The sequence below is a fragment of the Centruroides sculpturatus genome, unplaced genomic scaffold (genome assembly GCF_000671375.1).
Source record: "Centruroides sculpturatus isolate CEXI.00-Female unplaced genomic scaffold, Cexi_2.0 scaffold723, whole genome shotgun sequence".
Classification (NCBI taxonomy): Eukaryota; Metazoa; Arthropoda; class Arachnida; order Scorpiones; family Buthidae; genus Centruroides; species Centruroides sculpturatus.
In genome coordinates this window covers 37,114-62,712 of record NW_019385043.1, presented here as the reverse complement: position 1 = coordinate 62,712, position 25,599 = coordinate 37,114, and the positions used below count along the sequence as shown (strand labels likewise).

The following is a 25,599-nucleotide window of genomic DNA, read 5'->3' as shown; positions in this document are numbered from 1 at the left end:
ATTATTCAACGAATCTCAGGAAAACAAGAAGATAAAAATCAGTTAAGGAAAAATTTAAGTAGAGATCTTCAAAAATATAAAGGAAAAGGTGCGTACAGAGATTATATGTTAGATAAAAAGGCAATTAAAATAACTAGAAAAACAAATAGATTAATTAAGTTTTTTAAAAATAAACAAATTTCTATTATTAAAGCAGATAAATCTCATGCGCTTATAATTATTAAAAATTCAGACTTACAGCAAAAGAAAAAACAAATAGTAGCTACAAATGAATACGAAATTTTACCCAGTGATCCAACGGAAGATATTAAAAAGAAACTAATTAAATTAATCAAAACATACAGAAAAGAGTTTACAAGTCAAGATTTTAAGAAGATAGTAAATTTTAATAATGTACGTATCCCACAACTTAATATTAGACTTAAAACCCATAAGGTGAGACAGATTTTTAGACTATTAGTGGATTTTAAATACTCAGTACTATATAATTTGGAACATTATATAAAAAAATTATTTGCAGTGTATACCTGACTCTAAATATACCATAAAAAATGCAGATCAATTGATCTCAAGATTAATGCATGGTCAAAGTAAGAAATCATATAGATTACTAAGTTTGGATGTAAAATCTATGTATCCTTCAATAAACTGGAAATTTATCATAAAAAGTTTAAGCAAATATAATTTACCTTGTCACATTTTAAAATTTATACAGTTTACTTTTAAAAATAATTATTTTAAAATCTCTAACAATGGGATCAATGGTCGGCCCAAAACTTGCAGACATTTGTATGGCATCACTAGATGAAAAAATCTTTGTTTTTTATACTAGATATGTGGGTGACATATTCATTTTGTACGACTCAAAAGACACCACAGCCGAAAATATCAAGATTTATGCAAATAGTTTAAATAATAACATCAAATTTACCTATGAAGAAGAAAGAAATTATGAAATTAATTACTTTGATGTCACAATTACAAGACAAAATGAAACATTACCGTTTCGTAAGTACGAAAAAATATGTAATAATAGTAATGTGATTAACCATAAATCATATTGTCCTATGGGAATAAAACGAAATGTATTTTTGATGGAATTAAGGAAAATATTTAATAAAACAACATTAAAAAAATATATTGAAATAGAGACTAAGAACCTTTCTTGAAAAAATATTTATTAAATGATTATCCACAACAGCTTGTAAATAAGTGGTATTAATAATAGATATAATGTCAAAAAATAAAATAATAGAAAATTTATATATTAAAATTCCGTATATTTCAAAATTTTATGAAAAATATAAAAATTATATTAAAGAATTATTTTTTGTCAACTTAGTAGGTGAACAAAGAAATAGGTTAAACAAGAGTACCAGTAGACCCCCCTATAACACTGCAGATAATTCCGTGTTATATGAATTCCATGTTGTACGAATCACTAAATTTTACAAATACGTGTGTCGGGCTGTGAACGGCTCACGTATTTGTAAAATCTAAGTGACTCGTACAAAATGGAATTCATATAACATGGAATTATCTACAGTGTTATAGGGGGGTCTACTGGTATCTGTTTAATTAACAAAGCAAATGAGAAACAATCGAAGAATCCTTTAGAAGTAGCGGGAGTCGTATATAGGCTGATGGGTACATGTACAGAACAGAAATATTATATTGGAGAAACAGGAAGAAAACTTGAAGTGTGACCGAAAGAGCATGAGGCATCAATCCGACTAAACAGAACCGAATCCCCGTAGCAACAACAACACTGCAGTATAACAAACTGTATTATTGACCGAAATAATATTAAAATATTGTACAAAGTAAAAAATCTTGTAAAAAGACGTGTTATAGAACATTACCGTATCAAAGAATATGTAAATTGTATTAATACCGGCGCGTGTGTTGATGCGTGCTGAGATAGCTTGATAGAGTATAAAAGAAAAATTTTTAAGAATTTATTATTTTAATAGTTATTATTAAAATAAAATCTTATAAAAACAGGAAAAGTTACGGAACTTATTATTTTTTCTTTTCCTAATGATTTCTAAACGACGTTCTTATATTTTTATAGAATATAATGAAATGCAACTTTTATGTCTTTAAAATTAGCAATTGAATCTTACGAGTTAGAAGAAAAACAATTAATAAGCAAAAAATAAAATAAACAATGAAAATGATATAAATAATGTTTATTTTTACTAAGTGTTATAATAATTTTTTAAATAATATTTTAAACCTGTTAACGTTTCGCAGATTTATTAGTCAATCTTAACATAGTGTAGCCATGCAGTATATAGGTAACCCCCGTATAACACGGGAGTTACGTTCCAAAAAAATTGCCGTGTTATGCAAATCCGTGTTATATACGAAACAAAGAACTAGTGCGAAAAGGGGGTAAGGTTCCAAAAATTAAAAAAAAAACATGCTTTAAAAATCCTTGTTTAAATCAGATTTATTATTAATTTTTTTCATAGGTAAAATACTTATTTATTATTTAATTAATTAAATAATAATTTTACCAGAGGATTATTCATCCTATATGATGATCTCAGCATGAGCATCATCAACTAGTAACAGTTTTTGGGTGCGTTCGTTAATAGCGGTCACTCTGCAACGGGGAGTGCGCTGCTGTTTGTAGGCATTTAGGAACAGCGGTAAATGAAAAATGGCGGCGCCCGCACTATCGATAGTATCGTGATGGAGGAATCTATAATTCTAAAATGAACAAAATAAGAATAAAATAAGAAGAGATAAAAAGAAGAGGCAAAATAAGAGGCAAAATTTTACAAGAATTGTAAAATTTAACCATTAAATGGATTATTTGTTGAAAGAGCATTTAAAGTAGCCACGAAAACAATTAGAATGCTCGCGCGGAGTTACGCAGTGGTATAAAAGAACGCACCCTTTGTTACATTTCATGTTTTACCCAATTCCCGAACCGTGCTATAAAAGCACCGTGTTATACGGGAATGTTTCCAATTCTCGAACCGTGTTAGAGGGAATCCGTGCTATAGAAGTGCCGTGTTATACGGAGGTTACCTGTATCTTCTTCAGAGATTGAAGAGCGTGCATACCGGAAGCATACAGAAACTCGCGTGGTATAAAATGTACAGAAATTTATGAGAAAATACGAGAAAAACTGAATACATAACCTGTAAATAGGTATTGCTAGATATTGTTGCAACCGCTACAGTTTCCATTTGTAGTAAATGATATGCCACATACCAGTCTGTTTGACAGTCAATACGTTTGTCGCCAGATAACATATTTTTTTGTTATGTTGGTAACTGTTCAAGATGGCAATGTTGCTGTTGAGCAAAGAGCTGTTCACTTTCTGTGGGAAAATATCATTATGGCATCTTATTGCGAAGTACTGTAGAAGCTGAAAATCAAGATTTGTCAGAATCGTCCTTCTTGGATGCGGAGTTCTTCCACGTGGCAACACGCGTGTAGACATTGCACTACAACTGAGCAAATCCACAAACTCATAAGCTCAACCTCGAACTGCTGGGTCACTATACAACCCGAACATAACCCCAAATAACTTTCCTCTTGTTTAGTTAACTGAAAAGTAGAAAACGTGTGGGAATCCATTTCACATAATGAGAAAGTCGATCGATCATCTTTTCCATTTGATACAAATCAACTTACAGAAATTGTTATAGTACATTCTCACTACTAGTATTATATACTACTATGTATTATAATTGTTATAATATATTCTACACTACTTTTCTGAACTGTTCTTTCCCATTTCTGGAAAAGAACAGTTCAGAAAAGGAAGGTAAAATACTAATACAAACATAATATATACACAAAAATATACGCTCTCCACCTCAAATTAATAGTATCTTGCTCCCATGTCATACTTTACCTTTAACAATAGAGTCGTGCAGATCATCTATTAACTGCTTTCAGAGGAGAACATTTCAATTTAAATAATATGATTTCCGGTGCAAACCTGAAGTTCAGTACAATCAATCGGGGAATCCTTCAATAAAGTATCCATATCTGATCTCTTTCTTCACGTATATAATTCCGTTTTCGAGATTAAGGATAGACAGACAGAAGAACGAAAGTAGGAATTTATAGGTCTACAGTTTTTTTTTCAAATTGCAGCCCAATAAGCTTAATATGGAAATACTAGCTGATGTTGATGAATAAACATTTCAGTCATAATGAAATCAATGCCCAAACTTTATGCTGCCTGCAAGGATTCGATAATGTCATTTGTATAATAACGTATAAATAAGACCTGGTGAAATTATAAGCGAAAGAATGGCGTTGCATTGAGTAGCCAATTTATGAGCTTTTTCATTGCCCTCTGTAATAATGTGAGCCTCTAGTTCAGTTTCTTGGGTCATATTCTTGATATTCGACAGATAGACGGGCTGCTTTATCATTGCCATTTTGTTGTCGTTGAGAAGTGAGACTGCCGAACTACTGAGCCAACTCAGAAGAGAAAAGAGGAAAATACGAGATAAAATTTAACGGATTGAACTTTCGAAAATGAAGGAAACTTCTGCATTTCTCGCGAATCCTCCGTATCGCTGTTCTGCATAAGCTGCATGTAGAGTGCGAGTTCTTATCCGGAAAGTTTTCTTTCGTCTGTTTCTTCCTCTTTTCGCGTCTTCATAAAGCATCCTAAGACGGTTACAATACAGTTAAATGCATAAAACAATGTACGCGTTATCTAGTAAAGCAGCTCAAATACAGTTGAATAACAAAGGCTATATCAGGAAAAGCAATAGCATAGTCTATTTGAAATGAAACAGGGTATGCAATTAGTTTGCTTATTAAGCTTATTATTTACTCATTTTTTTGCTTATGCAATGGAATTGACATAATGCAATTCAAACAAAATGAACTTTCTTATTGGTTTGCTTATTTCGCTGCATGCCACTTAGAAGATCCAACATACTCTCCTTATTACTCTTTTACCAACAGTAAATATTACTTTGTATTAATTTCATATAAGAAAAATATTATTGTTCTATTAATAGAGCAAAGTCTTTAAAAATAATAATTATAAAGAACTCTTAAAATTATGCAAATGAGGAATGGCAATGGTGGTTTTGACAACAATACTGTGTCAGTTGGATTAAAAATTAATAAAAATGACTAGTATACAGCAAATTATCGAGTTTAGATCAAACAGAGGTAATTTCTTTAAATATTTAATACAATAATAAACGATTTATGTTAATATGAGAATACGAGGGATATTTTACATACAATTATTATTTAATTTAAAGGTGGGGTAATAATATCCTGCTGTATAGACTGTGGTCGTGAGGCCTGGACAGATTATTATGGGAATTATACTTGCAGACCTTGTACCCGGTTCTTCATAGAATCAATTATAAAAAGAAGTTGCTATGCCTGTATTAATGCTATTGGAATATGCACTTTTAGAAGAGATTTAGTGAGGAGATGTAAATTTTGTCAGTTACAACGATTGTATGAGGCAGGAATGATGCCCATCAAATTTGGAAGACATGAAAATGGATATTACATGCGAGATATGTATCGTACATTGAATTTTGATATAGATTCATATAGACACAATACCAGTGTAAATAACATTTTTCAAGATATATATTTAAAAAAACGAAGATTTATATATAATTTCTTTTATCTAATTAGGTGTTATCTACCGAAAGACAAATGATTCGACAATTTGTCTCCAATTATGAAAGCATCTTTTATGAATGGTTGCAGGTATTTGAGAGAGAAGTTATGTTGTTTAATCAAGGTCTTCAGGTAAATTTATTTTACAAAACAGTTTTGACCATTTATAATTAATAAAGATTATTACCAATATGTATATTTACATATTGTAAATAACAGTAACCGTCATAACTACGATAACTTTAAATTGTAACCACCTGTCTACGGTTTTTACCATAATAAGCGCCGGTTATTACAGTTAAGTCCTATTCATTTAGAACTTTTAATAATATAATAAATTTGAGTTAAATCTTGCAAATAACATTTCTGCAGCTTCTGGATGTCTCTACCATTATGGTGTTTGAAGCAAACATAACTAAAGTTATTTTCTTTAGGAAGCTTACTTCTGTTGATAATAAGGAAAGCGCAATTGACATAAACATTTTATACTAATTAACATTCGGATTTCATCAGCAATTTTACTTTGGATGTAAATTTCTATTTCAAAAGTATGCCATCTCCATTTTCGAATATTATTGTCATTGCAGCTAGCGTAATCAAAGAGTAAGTGGTAACTGTATATAAGAATTCACTTTAGTAAAATAAAGTGATTCATAAACCGTGGAAAACATTGAAAATTTCAGTAGTTTCAACTGAAATTTCCAAATCTAGTAACATGAAAATTGAAAATACTAAGAGATACACGCATTGAACGAAATAAAAGATGCTCTGCCTACAATTATTTAATGTTTTTTTTTTTCCTCAAGAGATATACTTAACAACACATAGACGATTTACAAGTATGTTCCAAAAGTAAAGGTAAAAGTAAAAGTAAATTCTCTGGGCTGACCCATTTTTAACTCAGAAAGTAAGCAATAAAAAGTTACACTGTAGCGATACTGCATAATAGCAGTAACATAAGTAAAAGCATCGATTGAAATCTGATTTTATTTATACTCGTATTCTGATATAATCTGGGCATAAATAAAAATATTATTTTAATATTTTTTATTTATGAACAAATAAGTTTAAATTTTGCATAACATTATAAAACACTAGAATCGGTTTCAATGTTAGTGTTTTATGTACTGTACATGACAGTTTTTATTTGTAAGTCTAACAAGTTGCTTCTTCCTCAGACGAATGAAGATCCTGAACTTCTTCAGAGAGGAATGACGATAGCTGTAATTAACGATTCGATTCATGTTCATGATGTGCTTGTATCCGACTATCGTTATATTGATCCCTACCAATGTAAACTTTACTCCAGCTACTGTACAACAAAACCTATTTTGCATCTGTTACGCATATATCTATCGATTTGTCCACAATGTAAACTCGATTTGAAACAAATGCTTGCTTTCACTTTTAAGGTAAGTACAAAGTGATCATAATTAAAAAGTACGTGTTTAGACTTCTCTCTAGAAAGAAAAAATGAATAGGCAACATTCAAACTGTCCATCAATATGACATAAATTAAATACGAACCCATCAGGCACGAGCACTATGACTGTTAACCGGTATAAGAATTAAACGAACCGTTCGCAAATCTTTTTATACCAGAAATTCGTAAGAAAACATACGAAATATGAAGATTAAGGGAATACAGCCACCAAATTTTTCCTTAGAAACCGAATTAACATTGTTTCTGAAAATTGAAAACGAATATTGAGGACAGTATAACAAATTAAACTGGGATTTCTTCAAGAATTCTTTCTACAGACATCTCTGAACACTTCTTAATTAAAATCATACTATATACTGTATAACCGTTCTTTTAAATAATTAGAAACAGCAAAATCTGTATTAAATACAATTAATGTTTTAGGGTGAGATAATTCTTCCAGAGTAGAAAACAAAAAGATCACCATATCATAGCAATTTATAAAATATTTTGTACTGTCTACAGACGAAAATTTGTGAATTTTATCTCAATTGAATTTAATGTGTAATTCTTTTTATTGAAACTTATAATTATACTTAATTGTTAAATATCTGTTATGTACTATTTTGATGTAGAAAACATTAATAAAATAAAATTTAATTTTATATTTGCGCTGTTTTTCTTTTATAATATTGAGACAAGTTAAGAGAAATTTTCAATTCTAAATAAAATAAAAATGATATATATATGAAAGAAGTAATTACGGGTATCCTTCGTACAACACGGCATTTCTACAATACGGTTTTGCTCTAACACAGTTCGAGAATTTGGTAATTGAAAACTTTTGTCAAAGGAACGGAAATGTGAAGTATACATAGAGCAAATCACTATTCAATAGTGGGCCAATTAGAGATTACGATCATATCAACAAGAAGATAACTTTTAACATTACTTTATTCCATGTATTTAAATTGTAATGTAACACATGATATGATATGGGAACGTTCTTCCGGGGAATTTGAATGGGAAACTGGCTCCTATTAAAGTATTAGAGACGTGAAGAAACCCATAACACTTTATGCTGCCGGCCCGTTTGCGTGGCACGAATCCGCGATCGGTGTACAGTGGTTCACTGGTTTTACAACTAGGCCTCTGATGAATCATTACAACGTATGGCATTGCACTTGCGAAAATGCGTTCTGTTATTTTCTGTATTCTTAATATAGTTGATCATCAAACAAGGCCTTTTAATTTAAAATTAATAAAAACAGTGCCACTCACTAAATTTTATGCAAGTCTTGTTTATATATTTCAGTCCATAAATTCACAAAAGCGCGTAATTAAAGCTTTAGTCATCATGCCAGTAGCGGATCTAGAGGGTGAGCCAAGGGGCTTAGCTCTCCCAAAGTAAAAGGAAAAGAAACACTAGTAGATTTTCCAAAACGATTTTACTAATTAATCATTGTTGGGCCGAGTCCACCAGTATATTACTAAACTTTGGTAATTGGTAACGGATTCGCTTTTCAACGGCTGCAGTTTCCCAGATTTTCTTCATGTGTCTAAAACCTGAATATGGCCATTTTTCCTCCTTGATAGAACTTTCGTGTGTTTCAGTGTCTTATCCAACCAAACCAAATTATTCTAGCGCACTACCGTACTTCATTAAACAACTTTCAATACAATCTAAGCATACTTAAAAAAGAAGAAAAAGCAGGCGTATATAGAATTTCTTTTGAAAATCAACAATTAGGAAGTAAGAAGAACTATATTGGCTTCACAAGAAAGAATTTAAGTACTAAACTTAAGCACAATAAAGGGTACTGCAACACAGTTTTATTCTGTATGGCACAGAGAAGTCTAATAAAATGGAATGAAGTGACCATCCTCGCAGCTTCCCCATCATCTGCAGTTCCCCATCATCTGCAGTCCACGATGAAACCTGAGGTTGAAAACGTTAGTGTTTTGATTAATAAAAACATATCTCAGCAAGAAAAGGCGTATTAACAGTTCTTGGGTCGTAATCAAAACTTTGATTTTCCTTTTAGATTTGCTGACGTTATCGAACACTTTGAGTGGAAATTTTCATAAAGATTCAAGCAGGCAAAGAAACCAGAAAGGTGTTTGCAATAGTCAGATAACGAATGCGAGTTGTTTTTCTGTAAAAACGGCGAAACAACTTAATAACTGAAAATCACGTTACCAGAGGATAAGATTAGAAAACGAATTTGCAAGTTGGATCTGCGCGGAATAGCTACTGACAAAGAGAAAAGAAATGCGTCGGACGTACGTACTCGTGGTCGTGAGGTTAACGTGATTTTATCGTAATGCGAATGACGATAAAAACACGTTAACATTCCAACCACGAGTACTCACGTCCGACTCATTTGTTTTGACGCATTTTGTAAAACTCTTCGCCCGTGGATACTAAGAGGTCATGTTCTATCGTTGTTGTTTGTTAAATTACGCCAACGCAACGTTTGGGCGATCTGCCTAGGGGAAATGCCTTCCGTGAGGTGTTTTAAGGGTAACTGACTTCTACTTAGGCATTACAGACGTGGAGAAAACCCGGAAAACTTTAAATAACCATCCCGTTCCGGCCAGGTGCAAATCTACGACTGAACTCCCAGTATTCTGGGGGAACGGAACCGCACGGACACTGCTGGGCCGGGAATGTTTCAGTAAGCCCATTATGGAAAGACCACAACGGGGCGGAAGAATGGTGAAGCACGGGGCCCGACATATCCGGACTTACCACCACCTGAAAAATTCCTGAGGATTTCTCGACCCATTCGTATCCCAGTTCCTCAGAGCAGCAGGATATATTCAATAAAACCCAAGTCCTTCTGGTTAAGAAAGGAATAATGACATACAAGTTTGGAATGATCAGGACCGCTGTTTTTTTCGTAAACTACATACAGAGATGGCTGGTCGGTAAACCCGATACTAAATTCTTGGAAAAAATTTTTATCAACTCCATACAAAATGATTATAAAATTTTGGAATATCTCCGGAACGGATCATAAGATCCTAACACAAAAGGCTTATTGCACATGTGAAGACCCATCTCTATCTATCAACACTTAATTTGTTCAAACTTGCCAAGAAATCTACGAGGAATTCAGCTAACAAAAATCTCTGTAGCGGAATATATATATAGGAAGGTGGTGCAAGATGGGGTCATGGGGTAAGACGGGGACGTCTGTTTATTTGTGGTTAAATTAATAAGCTTTTATCTAGCTGTTATTTCACGAACTAAATGTCTACTTTGAAATGGATCATGGAGCGAGAGAACGTCCAAATAGCTCTCTTTATTTGGAAGTAAGATACGTTTTTCATGTTTCAGCAATACTTCATCTAATTTTACGCATAAAAGTTCACAATGTTTCTACAAAGTAAGTATCATTGTGAACTTTTACATTACCTTTTAGAAAAAAATACTATGGTATTCAAAGTTACCTTTAAGACTGTAATTGTTTAGTTTTGAAATGAAGTTTACCTGTGTTTGCAGTCAGTATGAAAAGTATACATTGAGAGCAAGATGGGGTACCTGTCTCGCCCCAGGTTGACCATGAATATGGTCGATGAATCCAGAAGTATTTTCGGAGGCAGACTTTATTGCTGCAGAGACGACAAACGGGCCCCTTCAGCAAGGATAGGCCTAACAAGAAACATAAGACAAATGACACAGAATGCCTCTAATGTGGACGGTATACTCTGTATCTACAGACAGTTGGGCTAAATGTAGCCGTTGTGATAAATGGGCACACTGTTCTTGTGCCGATATTAAACAAAACGACAGTTTAACCATTTTAACTTGTGCTTCTTGTATATAAAAATAATGTTTCACCTTATCCCACAAGTGGGGCAAGATGGTGCATTTACATATAATTTTAAAATATTAAATTTTCTTTTTTTTATATACGTTTTTACATTGTACAAGAAAATTTATTGTACAATGTTAAAAATTTAACTGTTACTTCGGTAGCATCATTTACAACTAAATTTAATAAATGAGATGCACAAAGTACAAAAAAGCTCTAGAATTAATTTTCCTTAAATACACGATTGTCTTTCCACTTCTTTGCCAATACTACAAATATTGAAGTACGAAGTAATCAGTTTCAACTTATTTCTACTTAAGAAATTAAACAAAAGCTTAACCGAGTACGGTGGGGACTGATTTCTTCGAAATATTAGATAAGAAAAACAGAAGTTATTTTTCTAGTTCAATGAGAGTCATTTTGGAAATTTCCGTAAACCCTGGTCCTAAAACGAATTAGTTAGAAAACAAACGACGGACAATCTATTAAGTTCAACCTATTTAGATTTCTATAGGTGTGGCGAGAAACCCTGTCGCCTCCTTTCAGGTATACTAGTAATGAGTCAAAAGAAACATTTGACATTGACCGGTATCGGCACCCTGGGGATTTGGCAGCCCGCGTGCATGCACCTACCAGGACCGTCTCTGATTCAATCCATTAGCCACTCGTAGTCACCTATTTGACTAAGATTTAAAAAGTAAAGAATATTTTTATGTACGTTTCTTTTACAAATTTTCTTTTAAAGTATATTAATACAATTGAAGAATATTTTGTAGCAGGTATGTACTGTACATCCACCACACGTTTTATTATTTTATTTTTAGTTTTATCGTTTATATTGTGGCTATCGATTCGAAATGTAATTGTGATATTAGAAATACATTTAGAGAAGTCTGCAGTTTTTACTGCCTTATCGAACAAACGATACGAATGGACCCTAATCATCATTGATACGCAATTAATTGATTTCCCCTGGAAGTCGGCTTCTTACAGAAGCTGTTTCTTATTTCTTACTTCTTACTTCCCTATCATTAAATGTCACGGCACGCCACTGCCGTTTTAAATAAAACTGCATACCACGGCCATTTTTAATGCTCCCTTCAGAGGCCATTGTTGTTAGGTTTGACTATATACTTAATCGGGGCCTGCTGCCCCTAATCATTCCATTAACTGTTATTTTAAAATTTCTAAGGATAATTTTGTTAAATTGTTTAAAAGGCATCCCACATAGGCAGATCGCCCAAGTGTTGCGTTGCCATAACTTAACAAACAAACTGGAACATAGTATAAAAGTCACTTTAAATTTTTTTTTATTACACTTCGGGGTAAAATAAAATCTGAGGAGGATCACGACGCAATCGATCTTTATTTTGAGGCATATGGAGGCAGATCCCACCGTGAAAGAGATGCTAAAAATTCCTTCTCGAACGTTTTCATTCAGTTTGCGGTCGCGGGTTTGCACCTCACCACGTGGAGTTTTCAGGGTTTTCTTCACTTGTCTAATACCAAAATTAAGCCTAGTTTCCTGTAGAAAGTCCTGGCACGCAATACCCATTGGTAGATCACTCGTGTATTACATTTTCTTATCCAACTATTGCGTATAGAAAAACATTTTAATTTTTCTCTTTTAAATGTAGTATATTTAAGTTATTTATTTATTTATTTCCAGAAAGAACAACATGGCATTAAAAGTGCACATGGTTGTATCCATTGTCTTCCTTACTGTAGGTTCCGTAATGGTATTTGTAGGATTGGTTCTATATTGCTTGATCAAACCCGATCTTTACGATCGGTTAGTGACGTCGGTTGTTCCGTCACCCTCGGCGGAAATTTCAAGCGCACCTTCTCCTTCAGATTCGCTATTAATGTGCTATAGCCCCACTTGGAAAGGTATTAAAATATATAAGGGTCTTGGGGACTGAATATTTCGTTAAACTTGTAAAACTTGAATGGCATGAAATTTCATTTTTCATGCCATTGTTTTGCAACAAACTTCGAACTGTTTAAAGTTATATTTGGTTCATTAAATTTAAATATTTTTCTTTCGTTATGAATTGGGTAGATTTTTTCCGTTTTCGTCATTCGTCATAACTGTTATAAATATAATTATTAATTATAAATTCATCAAAAAATACGCAACTTTAATAAATATCGAATATGTAAACATTTCATATAAAATTTAATTAGTTTTATTAAATGTACAAATTTAACTGTTAAAATAATTATGATCGTGGAGTACGCAAACCGAGTACGTGTATTTTTGGTTTATTTAAATTCGTCTGGTATCACTTTTAGTGGCGAATATTCGTTATTTGGCAGTAAAATTTTTTAGCAGTAGAACACCGGATGAAATACAGTGTAAATATCTGTGGAATATAAGTTGTTTTGGCCGGTTATATTCATCTAAACAGCATTTAATTAAACACGAGAACACTGCTTGATGTCAGTGTCGTTATTCTATATGCTCTTTAACCGAATCTCGAATAGTGTCGAAGTATCTGTCCGTAAATTGGGATAGAAAGTCAAGTCCAGTCGATTAAGTCGTAGCCGGGTGTAAGATCAATTCCTGGTTAGAGTCATATTCGGGTGAAAGGTCACTTCCGAATGGCGCTGTTACATTGGGTGAAAAGTCGAAATCTGCGCAAGAAGGCCTGGCCAGAGAAGAGATTTATGTCTTCCAGCAGCAAAACAACCTTTTCCACCAAGGCCTTTTACGCTCGACGGACTCTTCGGGCTCCTTTCTGTCCACTCCGGTCTCACCCGACGATGTCTCCACCGTCCATTCCGGAACCTCCGGATATCGCCCCTCCAGATATTGGACGAGAGACGAGGCGGTGTCGTCCGGAGTTACGACCACCACCCGTTTGACGTCCGGTGTATGACACTTCTCCTCCGCATCCTTCGGAAGCACCCTTATGACACCTGGCCAAGACCAGGCGTCATCCTCGGACTCTGCATTGTCCGAGATGCGCAACTTCAACTCTCTGAAATTCTCCATTCTGCAAAGGAAAATGAGAGAATTAATTGAGAAATATTCCTATTCTAATCTGAATTGTAAATTTATAATGCAAAAATGATTGATTCCTGTTAAAATATAATAATTTTAATCTTTTCGACGATTTTCAATGTTCGATAGAGAAATTTGTTTATAAAAATTGTACTATTCCGTTGACACAAAACAACTGCGAAAATAGAGCAATTATCTTAATTAATTAAGATTCATATGAGATATTAATGTATATACGTATGTAATTTATAAACAATAGCGGGGAATAACAGATTTTAAATTAGGCTATTTATTAATCTATATTTTGCTTTAACAATGGAAAGATTCGAATCCTCCGAAGAAAACCGATCAAATCTTATCGCCGACAACTGTGATATTTTGCTGATCAAAGTTAGAGTATTTAAATCTGCAAAGATAATAGTGTAAACTTACATCACTTTAAACAATCTCTGCAAACGAAGCAAAACTTGAAAAAGCACTCGCATTAAACAATCGCACGAGTCAACAATAGATTCTCTCTCAACAACCAGAAAATTTTATTGTTGCATTGTGACTCGATTTAATGTTAAAAATTTGCATTTTGCGCCCAATTCCGTCATTTCCGTGTCTGTCTTTCTAAAGAAAGTGACTTTGACGGATTATTAACTGTTCGTCTCACGAGGCAAACAGTTAAAATAAATCAAATTTCACACGCATGCTTTTGACCATGAAATTTCAATTTTCTAAATAAAAAGTTTAGTTTCAAAGTTTTTCTATAGGAAAAAATTCGCTGAAATTTGCATCTGGGCTGTCACGTGATACAGCAATAAGGTTATGTTTCGTATCACGTAATACATTTCTTTATTACGATCCGATTTTCGTAATAAACCAAAAAAGTTCAACATTATCTAAGTTAGAAGTATGTATACGTAACTGCCAAGTGTGAACTTGTGCCTCAAACTCTCTATTAACAATAATAAAGATAAACCTGTAAATGTACTGTAAATTGCAATTCTTGTAATGACATCCCGTTAATTGCTAAAATACTATTAAAATCATTAAACATTTGAGTAAAAATTAATAAATATTTTTTTATATTACTAACATCGTTAATTGGATAATAATTAGATAAATCGAGTGAGAGTTCGTAGTAAAACGTAAATATTATGCAAATCAGTTAAACATAATATAAGAGTAAAAATTCAAGTTTCAATTTACATTTCTTGCTCATCGAATGTGATTGAATTTTAATCTTTTAAATAATCTACAATCATGGCAACTATCGAACAAATAGAAAATTTTAGATATATTAGAGGTAACGTCCATAATGTTTTGCATCTTTATTCTGAATTCCATTAATTTTTATATTAATTTACATTCATAAAGTAGAGTATAGAGTATAATATTAATGATAAGTTACTATCTGTTTTTAGTTTTATATATAGATTAATACAGAAGGCCACCGTATAACACTGTTGATAATTCCGTGTTATATGAATTCCATTTTGTACGAGTCAATTAGATTTCACAAATACGTGAGCCGTTCACAGTTCGACACACAGTATTTGTAAAATCTAAGTGACTCGTACAAAATAAAATTCACATAACACGGAATTATCAACAGTGTTATATGGGGGATCTACTTGTAAAAGCTTTTGAGAAACGATTTATTGTAAAGAAAGTAAAAGTAATGTATGTATTGCAGGTAGAAATATCATGTCAGTCTGTGTATGTGGAAAACGTCAAGCGTGGACAGACTATTATGGAGGTCCTGCCTGCAAAAATTGCATAGAGTTTTTTANGTGTTATATGGGGGATCTACTTGTAAAAGCTTTTGAGAAACGATTTATTGTAAAGAAAGTAAAAGTAATGTATGTATTGCAGGTAGAAATATCATGTCAGTCTGTGTATGTGGAAAACGTCAAGCGTGGACAGACTATTATGGAGGTCCTGCCTGCAAAAATTGCATAGAGTTTTTCATAAGCAGTATTAGAGAGAGACAAGATTACGTTTGTGATAATATGAATGGTTTATGTAATACGGACGTGAATCCAGATGGATTTGGATGTAAATATTGTCATTTAAAAATGTTGTATGAAAGGGCTGAATTAAAACCTAAAATGTTTGGAAGGTACGAAGATCGATGGTATACGAAAGATGTGATTCCTCTTTTACGTAGAACAGTAGTAAGTGAGAGTGATCTTACGGTAAGTTCTGAAAATTAATTTGAAGACACAGTCTGTCTAAACTGGACCGCTGTTTATTTACTTTTAGTGTTCTTAAACACAAACGTTTGACGACCCGACCTTTGTTTTTAGGCTGCTTTTTGATGATGTAAATGTTTTTATTCTGGAATACTAAACGGCGATTCCCAGGTTAGACAGACTGTGTCTTCAAATTAATTTTTATAAAATAGTAAAATTTTATCTGATTACAATTACGGTAAGTTATTAACTGTTATAGAAAAAGTCTGTCAACTCTTTATATTTAAAATACAGTACATAAGTATTAAAATAGAATGCACTTGTATGGAATCTTATTGTACAGCAAGAAGTTGGAGTGAATCTCCAGACTTTTCATACTTTCTTCAGCCAGGCTAGCAAACTGAGAAAGTTAAAGATCTATAAACACCTCTTCGTCCATGTTTTATTCTGGGTTTTATTCACATTTGTAACACGTAAATAGGTAGTTTTTTATGGAGAGCTATCCTGAGAGGCATCCACTTTATGTTTGTTTGCTGTGTACAAATAAATCAAGTTGTACAATAACATGCAATAAAGAAATGGCGAAATGTAGTTTATACATGATCATATATTCTGTATTTAAAATATTACATTACAATCGAGATTTATATGTTGAAATATTTGATAATTTTTTTTTTCAGTTGAATCATATTAATTATGAATATGACATAATGCGTGATATCGCATCATATTATTCAAGTTGGTTAGAAGGAATACGACTGTCAAGAAATGAAGAAATTCAGGTAAATTTTATTGTATTTCTGTTCTTCCTAAATATTTAAAATTTATAATTATAAATAATTTAAATTGCATTGAAAAGGCAATATTCTTCAGAGTTACAGAGATGCAAATGATGCTTGAATCCTTACATTGTCACGACGTCTTGAAGAGTGATTATAGGTACATTGATCCCTATAAAATGAAAATTTTACACTTTCAAAATCGTCTAATTGAAGTACTAGAAATAACTCGTAGATTTTTAGAAATTGTTGAAGTTGACTATCCAAGTCTGGAACAAATCGATAATTATATTTTTATGGTATGTGTAATTCTCTATTTTAACATACTTATACATTTTATAACAGTAGTATATTTATTGTCATGTAAGGATTATGTTTATTCGTTGAAAAATTTCATTTAATAATTGTCTATTTTAGGGTATTCTTCCGTAAATGTATGCATGAAGATTGCGGAATATTTGGTGAAATGTTTAACTATTTTGTTTAAATATATTTTATTTGAAACGAACAAATACTGCGAAATTTGCAATTTCTATGACAGGAAAAATATACTTTATTCGTTTAAATATTCTAAAATAAATTTCAAAGTTTTATGACTTTTATATGTGAANTATTTGAAACGAACAAATACTGCGAAATTTGCAATTTCTATGACAGGAAAAATATACTTTATTCGTTTAAATATTCTAAAATAAATTTCAAAGTTTTATGACTTTTATATGTGAAGTGTGACTTTAATACATATGTCAAAATATTGTAGTATGTTTGCGGATTTATGAGACTATGTATGTATGATTTGATGTTATAAATAAATAGTAATAAAACTAATATCTAAGTTAAATCAATGAAGAAGAATATCGGAAATTTAATCTGAATCATTGATTTCTAATCTACTAGAGATTTAATATTTTTCTCATTCCATTTTTATGGGTACTTAGTGTGCTTTTTCATGCACATCGGAAGATTGGGCTGCCGAATGATAAGGGTCGTGTCCCGATACAACTGCGACAGAATGTCCATGAAAAATTACTGTAGAGATGCTCACACAGATTCGATAGGCTACCGTCTCGACCATTTATCTATTTTTGATAGTAAATTTAAAAGGGTCTTTCCACTGCTCTCAGAGCGAAAACATGACTATAAAATGAAAAATATGAAATACAGTAGAGCCTCGATTATCGACTCAATTGAGGACTCTGGTTGGTCGGATAATTGAAATGTCGGATAACCGAAAAGTATGAAAAAATATATTATTAGTGTAGTATATTATTATATCCCATGTAATTAGTATATTTGTATATCTCTATTAATTTACTTCGCTATCAATTTTTTTAAAAAAATAATAATCGTCGCTATTGTATTGTTAAAAATTAGAAAATTAAGCCTCGTTTAAATACTGGTTCCCTTTTCTGGTCGAGCCATGTTGCCAGCTAAAACACGTAAAAATAATATTAAAGTAGCCAAGACATAGCCAAATATTGTAGCCCCACATCACTAGCGGACATTTGAAATTTGCCGACTAGGACGGTCGGTTAACCGAGGTGACGGTTAATCGGGGTCAGATAATCGATGCTCTACTATATATATATACATGCAAACATGAAGAATGTATAATCAATTTCTGATACCTAACTAAACCATTTTTATTATCATACATTTTTGTACTCCCGTAAAGATGTCGATTACACGAATAAATATGTACAGTACGGTATATACTATATTTGCAGATCAACCTAACTTCATTTTTTGTAGTGTGTCTGCCTGTGATGCGAGCAAGAGCTATAATTGTCCGTAGCTTATGTCTTATTCCTGAATCCTTTTATGATTAGCATGGCCGAAATCGCGATGGAGTTGATAAGAATTCTTTCTCCGTGCTTACCAGTTTAAAACAGTAATTTTAAAAAATGCCCATTGCTTCCTTCGGCTAATGTTCCACTTCTAAATTTTTTTTTATATTTTTGCATAGTTTTCTTCTGAATACTTTCTTCTGCAATTATTTCAAATGACTATTGCAGTTTTTGTTAGTATATGGGCATGTTGAACAAAATGGAAAGGATTCGAATGTGATTTTTCCAATAATACCATTGCATAATCATTGGTTGTTTATCTTAGTTACGTGTATCTATGTTTTAAGTTATTTTATTTCTTGCATATTAAAAAGACGAGTAAATCGTTGAAGGATATATAAGTATATTTTAAGACCTGTTGCTTCTTCCCCAGGCAATTGCTAGTTTGAACCTTTCTATTAAATTTTAATATTTTTTGTTTTTTACTTGGTCAACCCTGAGAACATTTATAATTACAAAGATTCAGTGAACTCCTGACATATCTATTATTACTTTAATTCGTCTGTAAAAATTTTTTTCGAGGTTTCTAATCGTTGAAAACACTTTATTGTGTAGAATGAACTGTTGTTATCGATATAGTGAATTGTCAAATTAACGAAAATACTATAATTTATGCTATTCTTTTAAAGATGTAAAATGGGCATTTCTATGGCTGCATTAATAAAAAAACAATTGTTTATTATGGGGATGAAGACTCTGCAAACTGTGTGGTTAATTAGACCGCATTGGCCAGCCTCATTACATATTTAACATTAAACTATAGTAGCCCGAATTTGGAAACAATCTTATATATTGGCCAAAGAAAACAATTATTTTAACACGCTTTACAAGCCAAATATTTAGAAAAGTTAACATTTAACAATTGTTGTTTTAGCTACTTTCCTATTAGAGATCCAATAGAAATGCCTCACCCCTAGTCAATTTATCAAATGCAATAAATTGTAAAGAACTGAAAAGTAACTTACTTTTACAGTTTAAATTAAAATGTCCCCGCTTCTATTTGTTTAATACGTAAAAATATAAATTAATGTGAAAGAGTTTAATGTAAGTTTTTGACATCAGAAAATTGTCACGTCTCTACTTATTTCTACCGAAAATACCGGTACAAATGATAAAACTGTTGGTATATTTACCGAAGCAATTTATCAGCATTCAGACGTCATTATACGTTGGCATTTTATTTAAATCACTAGCTGCAAGGACCCGCTTCGCTGGGTTTTTAAAAAGTAACGATATTGAAGATTAAGATAATTACATTATAGCTAATCTTACCCGTTTTCACAGAATGCAAGAATTAGGTCCCCCGTTTCCAGACTAATTAGAGAATTTTTACGTTTAGTCAAACGAACTATTTTCAACGTTTCTGGAACGTTTACAATCGTTCTATAATCGAACCAATATTCGAATTTTATGTTCTAATTTAATTCGAACAAATTCGAACAAAACATTCGAAATAGAAAGCCACTTTCAACCACTTTCAGCCTCATATCTCCCGCACCCTTATAGCTATCGAGACGCAACTACCCCTATGCACGAATGGAGACTTGGGGCTACCACCACATACAAACACCATTCACGTGCGATGTGTAGTTTTTGCGGAAAAGTGAAATATAGGGACATACACGTCCATTTATATATATATATATATAGATATAGATAGATTACATTTTAACTTAACAATACGTTATAAATACAATTTACATTCATATACAATTAAACAAACTACCAGTAACCGAGTAATTAAAATCACTAAGCACTGATCGCCTCACAATCTGGTAGGCCAAGTGGAGTTTTCGGGGTTTTTTCACAAGCCTAAGAGGTAAATAAGTGAAAGTTTTCTATACAGTGCTTCAGGAAGGCACTCCTGATTGATAGATTCTCGAAGGGTGCGGCACCTTTTTCAATAAACATTACAGTATAGAATTAAGACATTTAAAAATTCTGTATTCAATATTCAATGAAATTCAATATTTACTGCTTTTTATGTATTTACCTTCTACTTATTACAGATCCTTCGTGAAATTCTTCAGCACCTCTTCCTTAAAGATGCATTTCTAATATTCAACAAACTGGAAAATACTGAATGTAATGTTTGCATCATCTGAAAATTGTCAATATAAATTTACGAATTTTTTTTAAAATATAAATACAAGTAAATGAATAAATGTACAAACTTTAAGTGGAAAATTTTTCTTTGCATAGAAATAACCATCAAAAGAAATTCTAAGTGGAATTTTTCCGAATCTTTTCATGAAATTTAAAATCTGTAACGTAAATATATCAATTATATAACGAAATACTGTAAAAAGTATATATATAATATACTTGCAAATAACTTTTTTTCTAAAGATAATTGGCCATTTGCAAATATTCGTATTTCTTGAAATGAATTTTGCATCCGAAAAGCAGAAAATTATAATACAGCTATTAAATGTAACTATATTTAATTAACTAGAAATATTATATCCGGGAAATGTTTCGAAAGAAGAAATTTATTACATTTATAATATAAAATAACAGTAGAAATTCGTTAATCCAAAACAAATTTGTATCGTGTACTGTATATTTTTTACTAGGTATGTTGCGGTGTGGTGCTGTATTTCAGACACTGATTAAATGTCCGCACGACACGCCATTTATAATTCTTTCTGTCTTATAGACACTAAGAGAGCCTTTTCCCGTATCAATTAATGATTTGATAAGGTCCGTAATGAAAATGGCTGGGTGTTCAGAAACACGCCCATCGTATCCGGGATACACCAACCGATCTCTGGAGTTGTTCGCTTAGGTTCAAACCCTGCAATTTCAGACCTCTGTTTTATCTTTATGGAAGACCAAGAATCGAATTGGTGCGAATTCCCAAATACATTTTGTGGGTGTGCCCATCACACGATGGTCTTTAAGAAAAGTCCATCTTAGTGTCGACAAAACAGAAAGAGTCAGTGTATGAAAACACACCTTAATCGCCACGGCAATTCGACCCATACCATTTAGAATTACTGGTTAACAAACATCTACTGCAATTAAATTGTTAAAAAATAAATAAATTTACCACAGAAGTGACTGAAGAAAGTCCGAAGCTAAAAAGAATACAACCAAAACAGTAACTTATCATAATTATTAAAATCATTGCTTTTATCTTCGGATCATAATCTTCAAAATTAAATATATAATAACTCAGACACGTTTCTATTATCAGAGTACTATATGATATCATAAGTGGCAAACTATTTGCATTAAGTCTCTCAATGAGTGACCAAACTTCTGAATGTCGAATCACTAAGTTTCTTAATTCAGTGTTTAAACTGGGATGATTCCTTTTCATAAAGTACATATCAACCAAAATATCTGTGAATAAACTGTGAATTATAAGAATTAAAGATACAAATAACAATAGAAAATAAAATACACTTCCTGCAAAACAATACTCCAAAGACTCATTTCTACCGAACAAAATATTATTTCCCAATGATAATTATTTTCTATTATCAAAGCCGGTATGACGAATATGATTACTATCGTCACTAGTATGCTGATAATACATGTCATGGTAAATATAATAACACGCCAGCATAACTAAATATCAATTCTTATCTTCTCTTGTAAAATATTGTCAATTTTTACATTCAAAACGGGATTGATTCTGTTACGTCTTAGAAATGTAAACAAGTATGATACAGTAAAAGAACCAATAACGAATGTTATTTTCACAAATATATTATCGTTACCTACAACCATTAATAAGGCGTAACAAGGCACACTCCGCTTCAGTGAAGGAATCGTGACGAAAATGCTGATTAATAAGTGAAACCAGAGCAAAATTTCAATAAATCTTTGATAAAAATGTTTCAGAATGCCATATACACAATGCGAACGATAACGGTTACAAGGAGTAAAATATTCCCAACCAAATAATAAACTCGATGATAAATATGGTTGCAAGAAGCATTTCAAACAAAATTTTCTTTTGTATTTCTGTTCCATTGTCGAAGATTTTTAATGGAAAGTTTGGTCGGCAGTTTCGTCGAAGTATCTGAACGAGGATTCGACACCACACTTGCTAGGTTACCATAGTAATAATAGAAAACGAGTTTTGATCGAAATCCATTAACGAACCATTAATGATATCATGTCTAGAAATTATTAATGGTATGCCATAAAGTTATTCTCATAGCATGTGTAGAACATTAATATTCTTATTTTCTAAATGCTGCGTAGGAAATTACATTATTGGAAATTAATAAGTTTAAGTTATATTTCATTAATTTTGTAATTTATCATAGAAAAAAATGTGCGTATATCTAACAAATTTTAGATTTATTAACTTTTCTTTAAGTATTAGGGCCTATATAAAATGGGTTTAGTAGTAACGTTATAGAAGGAAATTGAAATTTGTAACAATCTTTGAATTTTTTTATTACGAATTCTTTGTTTTTCTCTGTTATAATAAGTACAGTGCATTTATTTTTTTCCAATTATACATTCTTATGTACGAAATGAAGCATTCAAGGATGTTCCTTCTTTTCATGTAGAAAATTAAATGAGAGGTTCTGAAGTCAGCTTGCCTGACTGGTGATTTTCTTGCAATATAAAATGTAAAGTATAACTACATTAGAATACATGTAAAAGATTTTTTTAAATGGTAATTTAATAATTAAAATGAGAGATAATAGACTCTTTCCAGTTTTAGTTGTTTTTATTACATTATTTTAATAATTTTCGATTTAACTACGGTAATTATTACATTTGAAATGTTCGTAATATTCATTGCTTTATGTAAATTAGTAACAGGCGATTTCCTTTGTAATTTGTTTTTTTTCTTTCATTATAAAAACTTTTTGGCCTGCAATTTGAAAATTTAAAACCTATAAATTTTTACTGTCGTTTGTTTGTTTGTCTGTCCGACCGCCTGTAATTCATTACTATCTAGAACAGTGTTATACAGTAATACCCCGAACTAATGCGAAGGTGGGACCGAGCGATAACTACGTAAGTCGGGGTATAATTTCCCATATAAATACATAGAAATTATTTTAAAAAAGCAATTAAGCCTTGATCAAGCCTTATCAAAGGCTCATTAAAATCGCGATAAAATTTTTTCGCGCGGGCAAAAAATTTTGATTAATTAAGTAAACATGGCCCATCTCTACCTCTCCACTCCTCGATCTTTACCCACCAGTGGCCAAGCAGTCTTCGTACCCTGAACACTGGGAGTTCGGTCGTGAGTTCGCGCCTCGCTCGGACAGGCTGGCCACGTGGAGTTTTCCGGTTTTCTTCACGTCTGTAACGCTTAAATAGGGGCCAGTTTCCCTTAAAAAGACCTCCCAGCAGGGCCGCCGTAAGCGGGCGTGCAAGGCGTGCACCGCACGCGGGCGGCACGTCCAGGGGGCGGCAAAGAGCCTTTCTGGCAAGCTCAGCATAGGTAGTCGTAGTTAAACAGGGGGCGGCATAATCGGTATTGCACACGGGCGTTCAGACAGCTAGCGGCGCCCCTACCTACCAGGATGTATCCCCCTAGGCATATCGCCCAAGTATTTCATTGCCATAACTAAACAAACATTAACCGTCAAAATTTATTAGCTTCACGCCCCTTATGTACAATTTATCATGTTAAATTTGGTTTCTTAATATTAATATTTTTTTCCATCCTGAGATATTAAACGAAATAGACCCCAAGACACACTGAATATTTTTCTGTTATTTTGAATTTTTGGATTCAGGGAAACTGAAAACATCGAGATTCGCAAATTTGAAACGATTGAAGTACTTATGAAATCTAAGAAGAATTACTAAAACGAACATTTAAAACATAAATTAATGCTTATAAACAGAAACAGTCAAATAAAACTATTAGTCATACATTTGATACAGTGTATTTATAATATTACTATAAGTTCTTTACCCGTTATGTCTTTCTATCATAATTAATAATATAAAAGTTATTATTTAATTTACGTAACCTTCAATAGCAATAATTGTGTAAATTCTTTTTAAAATTTTAATCCCGAAAATTCTATAAAAGTTTAAAACATAATTGTAACATTAGTTTCATTATATATATCCTTAACGATATTTAATTAAAGTCATCATGATAAAGACCTAATATTTCAGTATAAAACTACATTTTATTTCTCATTTTAATACTTTTACATCTTACGATGCAAAAGACTATTTTATTAACAGTGTGCATTCTTGCAAGCTCTTTTGCAATTAATAGTAACGACGATGACGGTTTTCCAAAGAGATATGATGGATAGGTTATTTCATTTTTCGTATTTTTAATTATAGATAATGTTAATGTAATTAAACGTCTCTTAGATATTCTGTATTTTGTGTTACACTATCTAATGAAGCCCATCTGAAATTTCTTCAATGGCTTCGCAATGATGCTGAAGTAATTTAAATTTTTTAATGTATTTTAACTTTATTGTGAGTTTCTTTTGAAAGTTGCTTATACTTTAGTTAGATTTTTGGACTAATCCTGGAGTTATAGGAAAACCAGTAAAAATAATGATTCTTCCTGAAAAATTACTACAGTTTAATCAAAGTTTCACTGCAAATAAAATAAATTTTTCTAGAAATCACAGAGAATGCAAAGAACAGTTACTCATAGAATCTGTCATTCTACGGCGAACACACAAACAACACAGAAACATAGACACGGCATATATAGACTACAGAAAAGCATTCGACAGTGTTCCACACAGTTGGCTGCTACATATTCTACACATGTACAAAATACATCCATCACTCATTGCATTCTTCGAAAACACTATGCAGCACTGGAGAACAAGACTACATCTCAGGGTTAGTAACACTTCCATACAAACAAACGAAATATTCATTAGGCGAGGAATTTTTCAAGGAGATTCCTTGAGTCCTCTCTGGTTCTGCCTAGCCCTGAA

The 25,599-nt window shown here is 32.2% G+C and overlaps 2 protein-coding genes across 3 annotated transcripts; both read left to right on the top strand.

Annotated features, from left to right (window-relative positions):
• The first annotated feature begins 5,065 nt into the window (after nt 1-5,065).
• On the top strand, nt 5,066-7,688 carry LOC111633782 (nuclear receptor subfamily 2 group C member 2-like). Its single transcript, XM_023378413.1, has 5 exons — nt 5,066-5,163; nt 5,259-5,578; nt 5,650-5,766; nt 6,813-7,046; nt 7,502-7,688. Exons 1-5 carry the CDS (start codon nt 5,121-5,123, stop codon nt 7,523-7,525), a joined length of 738 nt encoding a protein of 245 aa, XP_023234181.1. The 5' UTR covers nt 5,066-5,120; the 3' UTR covers nt 7,526-7,688.
• Nucleotides 7,689-15,047: 7,359 nt separating this feature from the next.
• On the top strand, nt 15,048-17,442 carry LOC111633779. Of its 2 annotated transcripts, none has more exons than XM_023378410.1 (6): nt 15,048-15,179; nt 15,570-15,664; nt 15,844-16,071; nt 16,749-16,850; nt 16,928-17,146; nt 17,265-17,442. In XM_023378410.1, exons 1-6 carry the CDS (start codon nt 15,137-15,139, stop codon nt 17,277-17,279), a joined length of 702 nt encoding a protein of 233 aa, XP_023234178.1. In that variant the 5' UTR covers nt 15,048-15,136; the 3' UTR covers nt 17,280-17,442. The 2 variants fall into 2 exon arrangements, with proteins under 2 accessions (XP_023234178.1, XP_023234179.1); XM_023378411.1 differs by having other exon boundaries at nt 15,106-15,179; nt 15,547-15,664.
• Nucleotides 17,443-25,599: the final 8,157 nt, after the last annotated feature.